General features: G+C 51.2%; 1 protein-coding gene across 4 annotated transcripts in view; it reads right to left on the minus strand.

Annotated features, from left to right (window-relative positions):
* Positions 1-10823, minus strand: part of LAMA5 (laminin subunit alpha 5) — a 74899-nt gene extending 64076 nt beyond the window's left edge. For all 4 annotated transcript variants that reach the window (XM_085519663.1, XM_015881489.3, XM_015881488.3 and 1 more), the window contains exons 1-2: positions 10277-10823; positions 5295-5447 (exon numbers count right to left, since the gene is read on the minus strand). In XM_085519663.1, coding sequence (XP_085375789.1) covers positions 5295-5447; positions 10277-10564 — 441 coding nt within the window. In that variant the 5' untranslated portion in view covers positions 10565-10823. The remainder of the gene's footprint in view (positions 1-5294; positions 5448-10276) is intronic.
* Between the last annotated feature and the right edge of the window lie 476 nt (positions 10824-11299).

Raw genomic sequence — 11299 nt, forward strand, 5'->3', positions numbered from 1 at the left:
CGAGCCACCTTGCTTCTCAGCACAAAGAAATTAAAAATAAGCAACAATACCTAGGGAGAAATTACACTGGAAGTCTTGCACAGGTTTCTTTTCTTTAGAAACACTCATTATGTTTTCATCAGTTGTTACCTGGAGCTGTTCTAATGGGGGTAGGCTGAGGCTGGATTTTAACGTGCGAGTTCCCCATAGCCGGTTCAGGACTGGGCAGAGCCTCAGGAAGATTAAGCAGAAGAAGTACAAGGGTTGTTTGTGCAAGATGTAAAGGACAGGCAGAAATAGCCTCCTCTAAGAGCACAAAAGGTGTAACAGTGCTGAGTGATGTGCTCAGAGCCTCCTGCCCCACCAGCAGCCCTGTTCTCAGTGCCAGCAGCAGCTTTTGGGGAAGTCAAATGGTCCAAGTGAAATACCAGCTACTCAGATGAGGAGAAGTGATTTTAAGCACTACTGCTTCATGACAGAAGTAAATGTAACGCAGAATTCTAACTCATGCCACCCATGATTTACCTCAAAGTGATATTCACCACATCTGTTCCCCTGCAGCAACAGCGGTAACAAAGAAAAGGGGGGGAAAAAAAACAACAATCTCAGTCTTGGCTGCTCTGGATCCTGGAAATGGGAACTTGGCATCTGACTTGGCAAGGGTGATGGATGGGGTGAGGATGGGTTTGTTCTTGCTGCTGGAGCAGACAGACCCCTGCTTGGCTAACAGCCAGGCACTCCCTGCTCACCTGAGCAGCTCTCACACAGCTTCTGGAGCCAGGAATCCTGCTGGAGCTGGCAGAAAGCACAGGAAGGGCTGAGAAAAGGCAAAAAATCTCCCTCACCAGGGGGGAAAAAAAGCAACAAAAAGCTGTTGGGTCTGGGTCAAGGGAACTGAAACTTTGAAAAAAATAGCCTGTACAAGGAAAGTTATTTCAAACAATAAAGGGGGAAATACAGTGGGAAAAGAATAATGCAGGCAGGCTCAGTGCCAGCCCCAGCGCTGCTCTCACACTCGCACCTTCCCAGCTTTCCCGTGCTCTGCTTCCACTTGATGCTCAATTGGAAGCAGCAGTGCTCAGCAGGCTCCTATGTAAAGAGAGTCCACGAGCTGTTCCAGGTGGGGAAACTGCAGTTTTGAAGCCTATAAGCAAATGGAAATCTTGATCTCCTTTTGGAGAACAGGCAACGGCAGAGGACTCTAAACAGGAGAAGAGCTTGTTGCTTCAGCTGTTGAAAGCAAGAAGGATTTCTGTTCAGCCTGCTTAATATGCTTTACTTTTAATACTGCTTTTGCTCCGAGATGCAAAGAATTATTTGGAGAAAAAAAGGCCTTTGTTGCAAATCCAGCCCCTTTGTTGCCCCAGCCCCTTACTTAAGGTGCAAAACCCCACCATAAACGCTGCTAAGCCCTCCTACCCCTTTCCCACAGCAATGCCCCAACACGATGATGAACTGGGAGTCCTTACAGTCAAGTGTTGATGATTTTTTTTTATTTTTTAATGAGAACTACATACAAAAACCCTCAGATATTGCCCCATTTTTGCAACACCTTCTGAAACATGTGCCAGGCGGATACAGCAGCGCATGGTCCTGGGACAAAAGGAAGCTTTGCATTTGCTGGGTGTGTGCAGACAACAGGAATGCTGAAGACATCCCCACCAAGGGGGAAGGAGAGATTCATTAAGTTTCCCTCTGCATGTAGCAAGAAGGGACAGGACACCCTGGAGGGAAACAGGCATCAGAGAAATCTCCCAGCAGCAATAAGAAACCTCACAGCAACTGAAACAAGGGTGTAAATGGGAGAAGGTGAGAGAGCAGAGAGGTTTATCCAGTTTTTAAGCTGAAAATCCTTCTCCAATGGTCATCATCCCATCCCACCCCAGGCTTGGGGAAGGCTCCATGCTAGAATAACCACGAGCTCTCGCCTGAGATTTAACCAGTTTCCTCATCAAGAAGGTCTGAATTAACTAAGCCAGGTAATAAACATCAGATTCATCTCTGTGCTGAAGGCTTTTGCTGAGGACAGGTAGGAGAGCTCAGCCCTTTGTCCTGCAGGGCTTTCCTCCAGCTACCATCCCATAGGCAGCCTGGAGCAGCCCCCCTTTATTTTCATCTGAATGGAACAGCAACAGGGAGACAGAAACTGAAGAGAAGGATTTCATAGTGCTGTGATGTGCCCAGTGCTGTGCTCTCATTCAGCAGTGTCCCTCCAGCATTAGGCCATTTCACCCAGTCCAGAACTTAACATTCATTAATGAGACACTGGGCCATTTCCTTCCTTGATTTCAGGCACTCCTTGCTGGCGAGCAGGGCCCTGCCAGAAGCTTACCCCTTACATAGAGGCTTTCAGACATAAATCTCGTTCCTGACTACAACAAGCGTTAAATAGCTTGAGGCGTGTAAATCAAAACTCCCTGCAAAGCTTCAGTCTGAGCCTCTGCTGTTCTCCAGTGTCACCGGGCTCTGGGGGTGGGGGGATGCGATCCCATCACCATCTCACAGCAGTAATTAACCTCCAGCAAGCACTGGCACGAAGCTCCAGCTCTTGCACGACCACAAGAATTCCTTCTCCCCCAGAGTTTACCATAAAGCACCAGTTATCCATAAACATCTCAGGGAAGGGCTGGCCTGGGTTCACCTTCATGCAAGGAAGATGTCAGCCCTGGCGGGACGCCAGCCATTCATGGCTCTGTGAGCCTCCTGATTTCTGTCAGCTCTGACTCAAGCGACCTACTTGGGGGGGGGGGGGTTGAAGTTTCCATCACACCCTTTCCTCCCCTCCACCCACTGCAGGATCACAGGGGACGATCTCCACTGTGACCATGAGTCATGGTCTCTTGTCCCTCTGTGAGCACAGCAGTACCACAATGTACAATGGTGTTCTCCCCGAGCATGGCATCCTCCAATTGTTCCAGCCTGTGAAACCAGAACTGTGCTCCACCATGGTGCTGCAAGTGCTGAATCTGGCAGCAGACAAACCCATGCAGTCACCCAACCATTCATCCAAACCATATTAAAGCATTAAGCACGAAGTAATGATTAAAAGTGAGAAAATAAAACAAGCATTCCCTACTCAAGCTTCTACCCCCAGTAGCTTCAAAAACTCACTTCGCTTTGCTCCTTGGAGCAGTTTGCATTATTTCTGGTTCCCAGGGTCAGATCTGATCCCTCAGCATCTTCCAGCTTTTCACCCTACAAAGATAAACTGCCCCTCCCTACAACAGCACACAGACATGGCAGCAGCAGGAGCAAATCAGACCCCAAGCCCTCAGCAGATAACCAGGCACAACCTCCCCTTGCTGTGGCAGGAGCTTTGATCCGATTTTAACATCCCTGTGAGGAGAGCAAGCTCCCAGCCAGCAAAAGCAGAGCCCAACAGGCTGCTTAATTAACAGCCCCTCTCCCACTTGCCACAGCCTTGCCAAATGCTGCAGGAACTCGATTCCAGCCACTAATTAAGCAGTTATGGCAAAGGAGGGACAAAGGGCAGGGACACAGAGAAGGGAGGGGGCTGACACCATCCCATCCCACTGCGCTCCATTGAAGTTTTATGCCATGGCCACTCTGGGCACCAGCATTTCCCCCAAAGGGACAAAAAGAAAAGAGTTTCCATAACAGTCAGTTCCTTAAATTAAACCTTAATTGGTCCAAAAGCTCCCCAGAGGGTTACATGGAGCAAGGAGAGGGCTTGTTTGCCAGCCCTAAAAGAAAAAAAGCCCTGCACTCAGACATGCCTGTGTGGGTGTTACCTGCACTGTTTCACAGGTATCTGAGGAATTTGCAGACCTGGCTGCCATGCAGTCTGCTCCAGTGCTCACCCTGCAGACCTTGCTGGGTCCCAAGAATCCCTTTTTCTTTTCCCCTCTCTTTTCATCAGTCTCAACTTCAAGAAGAGGAAATTGGTGATTCTGTAGCATTTTGTTTCTGTTGCCTGACCCACCAAAACAAAGGGGGGGAAAAGCAAAGAACCGACTCTCCCCAGGAGTACAAACAGGTTATTACAGCAATTATGTGCAGAATGGGCATGCATTGAGAGAAAGCTACTGAGCATGGGTCCATTAGGTTCATATTCCTGCAGGAGGATCACTGAGTGAGCTGTAGCCCCAGAGGATCTCACTATCAGATGCAAGCCATGCTACCAACCTCACAGCAGCAAAAGTGCAACCCCACCCCAGGGTACAGCACACAGAGACTGCAAGCACAGCCCCAGCACACCCTGCCTGCTGGGAGCCACCAGAGATGCTGCCGGAGCCACCTATATTGCCGAAGAGGATTGGCACACTATGTGCTGTCCGGGAAGGATGTGCCCACCCAGCTCGTGTGACACACAATGCCCCAGGCACCAGGGGACATTTGGTGGTGCTGTGTATAGCACGGCTCCAGACAGCTGCAGAGCTGGAGTCAGACCTCTGACAGAGAATGATGACAAACCAGCTTTCACTCCATTCAAGTGGATGAAAGCAGCCTCCAAGGTCAGTGCAGAGCTTCAGTGCCTGACAAGGCTTGAAAATACCACAATCAGTGCAAGTTCCTATATTAAGGGGCACTCAGCCACTGTGCAGTCATAGCAGCCACATTACTCATCCCAGAACTGAACCATCCCCAGCAGCACAACTGCAAGGCCCATTTAATACAGAATCACAGAATGCCCCAAGATGGAAAGGACACAAAGATCACTAAGTTCAGCTCTTGGATTCATGCAGGATCACCCATAGGAACCAAGCTCATTATTCAAAGCATGGATCTGTACATGACACACAACCCCTTCCCTACTCCTGTCTTCCTCCAAACAGGACAGTCCCTGGTGAAGTGCTTGGGGAAGAGAATGGGATGTCCCGTGCACCCACATCCCATCTGGAGTAATGTCACATTGCAGCAAGCAGCCCCCACCCCTCAGCCCTTCTCACTCCTAGTCTGTAACCCCTCCTGTTCCTGCAGCATCAGATGGGGACATCTTTCCTAAGCCAAGGAAGGTCTGAGAGAACAACTCATTTCCAGAGGAATGCTTCTGTGACTGAATGGGAGCAGCAGAGGAGGGCTGTGGGCTGCCAGCCATTGCCATTACAATGTTAATTCCTTCTGACTTGCCAGAATTCCAATCACCAAGCATTCACTGTCATTCTTTGTCTTTTAGGGAAAGATTTTCAGCATAGACTTAATTTTTTCAAATAACTTTATAGTTTTAACAGAGCCTCCTGCCCTGGATTAGATGAGGTTTCACCTCACCCATCCACTGATAAACCTGAGAAGAACAGAAGGACAGGTCCATGCCAGCAAAGCACAGCCTACAACATGAGAAGGACTTGGTTTACCTGTCCAAGGTCCAGAGTGACATTGACTTGGTTGAACTCCAGCCCACGGGACAGCGGGGGGCTCTGCCACCAGCGCTCCGTCCCATCGATGGCGTTCGTTATGGGATGTGCCTTGTTGCTGTTTGCTGAGGAGCAGATGTCACAGTACTGACCCTGAGGGAAAGCACAAAAAAAAAAGCATTTAGCTGTGTCCAGGAAAACATGACCCAAAGCAGGCAGGTACCAGAACAGCTCAGAATACAGCATGAAACTATATATAAGCTTCTAGTATGCACCAGTTTAAAGCAGGGACTGAAAAATGGACATAAGAAAGCTCTGAAAACCCACAATAACCTGATGTAAAGTTCTGACTGCCCCTTCTGTATCTGACATTCGCACTATACATTGCCATTCTAAGCTCCAGTGCCACAGGGGCTGATCTGCTGAACTGCCACTCACAGCCTTGGCAATACCCAGAGATCCCAACCCACACCATTCAGCAACTGCTATGAACCCAGGCTTCCAGTTCTGCCCAGCTCCCTGCAATCTGCTGCTCGTCAACCTATTCATTTCACAAGTATAGTCCTTTCAGCTCCATTTTCAAGTTTAATAGTGTGGCAGCCAAGACTCTCACGCTGGTGATGCTGCAATACAAGGCCAGAAAGGGATGGCCCCTGCTGTCATCTGGCCAGGGACCTGGCTGTCATTGCACTCACAGAGCCTCTTGTCTTGCTTTGGTGGTGTAGTGGCTGTCAGCCACACAGCCAGAAAATCAGCTCCACAACCTGAGCAGCATCAGAAAAAGCCCTGAGCTGCTCAGGGCAACTCTTTCTTTCCCCTTGAATGGGCAACTGAATCTGACTTGCCCTTAAGGAAGCCTGCAAGAAGCCCTGTAAATCAGGGAGTTATTTGGTTCATGGAGCATCACTTCTGTCACTTGAATTGCTACTACAGACAGCCCTTAAGGGAACTGTTGCAGGCAGTCTCCCTTTAAAAGGTGCAGCTATTCCCAGGCTGCCTCTCCCAGCTACTGCCTGCTTTAATATTACACCCAGTGCACGTTCTCAAGGCAGGCAGGCTCCTTCCTGCCTGCTCTATCCACACCCCTGCGAGGGCTGAGGCAAGGCAGAGCCATGGGGCCATGATCCTCCAGCTGCCTCAACCTCTGCAGGAATTACACTGCAAAAGAAATGAAGAATTCCCCGCATTCCTCCCCACAGCCATGTTATTTGCAGGCAATTATGCAATGCAAATTGTGTCAAATAAACATGCCTTTCAATTAATTCCTCTGGAAACATGAAAACAGCTAATGGGGAAGTGCCAGGGTGACGAATGGGGCAGATGGAAGCATCCAGGTGGCCATGATATACAGAGGGGAGCTCTGCTGAAGAGGGCAACATGCAGGGAAGGAGGAGGGAACGCAGACCAGATAAAACTGACCCACTGTGAAGCACAAACCTTTAAGGGGAACCGGTGCAACAGGTTGTGTGGAAATTTCTACTGCACAGTGAGGTGGGGGGGGAGAAGCAAGGCAAGGTTACAAAACCAGGATAAATAACAGAAAAATGAAGCGTTTTCATACTTTAAATTCTTGCCACAGATGTGACAGCCATCTTGAACCCAAAGTTCACATGGACAGGTGACAGCCAACTCAAGTTTAGCAAGAAGGGAGTGAAAATTAGGATCAGCTGCTACACATTTGTAATGCTGATGTTATCCCTCCCCACGCTGGGCAGCCTGCAGGGTTAGCTGCCCCTGGGTAACGTGTCAGCAGCTGAGCCAGGTTTGCTGATAAAAGCATCACTGGCCCCTCTGCTGCACCATTTGCTCATTAGTTATTTTGTTAGAACCAGACCTAATCCTCATGTGAATCATTCCTAGCTATTTGTACTTTAAAGCAGCTCATGCTCCTGCACAGCATGCCAGGTCTCTACAGGGAGATGAGAGGGTCTGACATCAGCAGAGGATTTTAATTAAAAAGCAATTGTGAGCTGCAGGCTCAGGGGAGACAGCAGGCTCCTGGAGCAGGAGGGGCACAGACATCACCAAGGTATGTGAGGAAAAGAGAGGCTGCAAAGGCAGCTCAGAGGGTATAAACAGTCCACTATCAAAGCAAACTGTAACTGGAGGGAGATAAGGAGGGACATCTGAATAAAGGACAGCTTCCAGAGCTCTGCAAACCCTGATCCCATTCCCCTCACATCAGTAGGAGCCATTTCCCCTACACACAAAGGCTGCCTGCTGCCCTGCAGCCATGCTTGCCCCCAGGAGAGCTTTGTGCTGGGGTACAGCCCTGCTTCAGCCTCATCCCAAAACCACAGGGATGTGATCACAGGGCTGCTGGGGCAGAGACATAGGGCAGGAAATGGGAAGCAGGAGGTGCTATTCCAGATAAAAGTGTGTGTTCACAAGCTGCTCCCAGGGCTATCCCCACAGCCAAGCAACAGCTCACAAAGCCAGGCAGGTGCTGTCTCATCTGATATCTCTTTCACTGGCAATTACCCAGATGCAGTTAGACCAAAGAGCTCTAGTCCCTTCAACACAAGCACAGAAGAGATTCTCAGAGGTTCCACGGCAGCCAGCCTCCAACCTGCAGAGACACCAAGGCTGAGCCATCCTTCTCTGCTGCGCTAGTAACTTCCATTATTGTTGTGCTACTAATCTGAAGCCAGGCCACCATCCATAAACATGATTTGCTGGGAGCAGAGCCTCTGCAGAACTGTGTCTGCCCCGAAACAGACAGCTTACAGGCACCCTCAGCAAAGTTCCGTGGGGATAACAAACCTATAATATCTTCCCTTTGTCTCATCTTCAATAGATCAGTGAAAGGCACTCTGCATTAAGGTGGGACTGCCCATGCTGATCAGTGAGTGGGATGAAGGAACAAAGCTCCATGAGTTCCTCTGAGCACACCTCAGCAGCGTTCTGCATCACATCCTCACAGCCTGAAAAGCCTCCTGCAGCTAGAGCTGCTGTCTTCTGCCAAAGAGCCCTGAATAAAGCAAAGGAAACTCCTTGTAAAGGTCCAGAGCCTTCCCACAAGCTGTGCCAAAAACACTGCAAGTGTCTTTAGGGCAGCACTACTTTAGAGAGTTTAATGATTATCGACATTTTTAGAATATTAGGCTTTTAAGTCAATGAAAATTCTTTCCTGGAAGTCTACTACAGTGCCAGGTGACAACAAGCAGAACACAGGATGGACTGAGCTGATGGTTGCATTAATGCTACACTGGGTCCTCAGTCAAGCAAACATCTCTTCTCCACAGTAACAGGCAGACCCTTGGGGTGTCCCCAAGAGGCATTCTTCCTGATGGAGAGTCCATTTTCACCACAACAACATCATGCCCAGACAGCAGAGCAGGTAGATGGGTGAGGGAAGGGACTGGTGGGACAAACAAGCACCAAGGACGAGCATGCAGAGCTCATTACTGTCACCTCAGCCTGCCTAAATAGAACACACTGCCCTTCCACTTCCCCATTGCTTTGGTCACCAAAAGGGTGCTGAGTTCCCTAAGGGGGATGAATGAAGAGCTCTGACCTCTGCTCCAGCTGCCTGCTTCCTCCCCTCCCTGCTAGGTGCTGCCTGCGGTCACGGAAAGCTGCCACAAAAGGATTTTTCTAAAGCCCTCAGCCCAACCAAAGCTCCAGCCTGGGGAGCAGCATTGGATCAAAGGGACTTTTGCAAAGCTTCACTGGGGACAGGAGAGGTGGGTGGCATAGATTTATGGCCAAGGACCCCCACTGAGTTGGGGAAAGCAGGAGGATGTGACCCCCATGGTACCAGGAGTGGACTCAGGAAGAGCTGCAGCTCATGTGTTGTACCCCAGCATCAACATCCATCAGCTAATGTGGCTGCAGCACGGGTGGACAGCAGCAAAGCGATAAATGCAGGCTCACATCTACCAGCTTTATCTTACCCTCCTAGTTTTGCTTGGCACATTATTCACTTACTTTTTTTTTCAAACCACACATAGCAAGCAGTTATTCTTTACCTTTCTTTACTGCCTTCTGCTATGAAAACTCACGTGCACGATGCACAAGCAGGATTACTTCGCTTAGGTCCCTATTGTCTCCCAATAGTGTTCGAGCTGCTCTATTTTACAGTGCAGCAGAATGAAACAGATCGCTTTAAAAAGCAGCAAAGCTCAGAGGAGCCCACGCCAGCGTTTGCCTTCCAGTAACATCTTCAACAATTTCTATGACAAAGGGGACGAAATGTCACGTTGTAAACACTACAGCAGGAAAATTCCTCGCAGAGCAGAGCACTGACTCAGGAGAATGCGGCCAGAATGAGAAAAATGCTTCAAAAGCTCATCCCACAACAAAGGCAGCCCTAACAAAAGGGCCAAGAAAGGCTCTGCATAAGGAGCCGACAGATCTTTGCTTTTCATGACCATCACATTGTGCTGCTGCTTTGCAACAGGTGCCGGGCATCGGGAGCCTCACAGCGACACGCTGCAGGGCTGGTGGTTACGGTGCGGGCTGCACGTGGGGGCTCAGCAGCTTCTCTAAGGGGAGAGACAGCAGCAGCAGCAGGTCTGGAGCTCCTGCAGCTTCCTCTCGTGCTCTACACCTGGTTTACAGTTCTACTTTCTTTTCAAGAGCTGCACAGCACCTTTTGCCCTCCCTGTTGGTAGCTGCGAGCTCCCTCTGCTCTGCTTAAAACGAGCCCCCTGAGATCAGTCACCTGATAAACGCTCCTTCTTTGCCTTCCGCTCATCGCAATCTCACACTGACCCCAAGGAACAGAGCTCGGACCCACGAGGCCAACCGCTCCCCAGCGATTCCCGTGCGTGCAGGAGGCCGGGGAGCCTCGCCCGGCATCGCACCAACGCGAAGCTCCGAGTCCTTTATAAATAACGCCATGGGAACTGGGCGAGCAGCGCTTCACGTGCGCAGCCCGCAGCGAGCCCGGCAGCGGAGAGCACGTGGGCGGCTCCGGGGGGACCCAGAAAGGACCCCCGCCCTCAGCACCCCCGACCATCCCCAGCTTCGGCCCCTACCTGAATGGTCTGGTTGGGATCCCCCCCCGCCAGCGGCCCCCCCACCAGCTTGCAGTACAGATCCTCCACGGCTCGGCGGCTGCCGGCAGCCCCCGCCGCTTCCTCGCCGCAGGTGGCGGAGGCGGAGATGCGGGTCCCTTCGGCCAGGTTGAAGTAGGGCGGATGGAGGCTGTGCCCGTTCACGTCGCCGGGGAAGGAGGCGGGAGGGCGAGCGGCGTCGGGCAGCCCCGCTCCGAGTCCCAACAGCAGCACCACGAGCCGCAGCCCCCGCTCCGCAGCCCTCGCCATCTTCCCCGAGCCGCCCTCGCAGCACGGAGGGGGCAGCGGCTTCTCTCCCCTCTCCCGTCCCGCACTGCGCTCCGCTCCGCCGCACCCGCTCTACTTCAGCCCCAGCAGCGGGGAGGGGCCGCCCGCTCCCGCCCCGCACCGCCCCCGGTCCCGTCCGTCCCCCCCTCCCCAAACCCAGAGCCGGCCTCGCCCTGCGAACCGCCCCGAGCTGTGAGGAGGAGAGGCTAAATGGGGTGAAAGGATTCCCCCCCACCACAACCTATTTTTGTTTCTTTTCCTCCTAAGAAGAGAAAAAGAAGAATGAAAGGGACGGGATCTTCGCGGAAACAATGTGTCTATTGTGGCCGCGGGGCTGCGCTGCCCTCCTCCTGTTGTAGTGTCTAGTGTTGTAGTGCATTAATAAACTCCATTAACCAATGGAATGGTTTATCTCCGGGAAAAGCTCTATTACTAATTAACAGAACGTTAAAAGGTCCCCGAGTCCCATTCACTCTCCTCAAGGTTTGTTGTTTGTTTAATTTGGACAGTGAAAAATCGTCCTTCTTTGCCCCAAAGGCAGCCAGGCCCCCTGGGGACTGGCTCTGCCTTCTTAGCTAAGGGGGGAAAGGAGCACCACTGAGCCGCCCTTCCCCATCACTCTGCTCCCGATGTCCTTCGTGTCCCCATGGCTCATAAGAACGGGAGCGCTGCCAGCACCTCCTGTACTGCCGGGGGAAGGCAGCTATTGGATGAACA

The sequence above is a fragment of the Coturnix japonica genome, chromosome 19 (assembly GCF_054131305.1).
Source record: "Coturnix japonica strain WE chromosome 19, WE-NBRP24, whole genome shotgun sequence".
Lineage (NCBI taxonomy): Eukaryota > Metazoa > Chordata > Aves > Galliformes > Phasianidae > Coturnix > Coturnix japonica.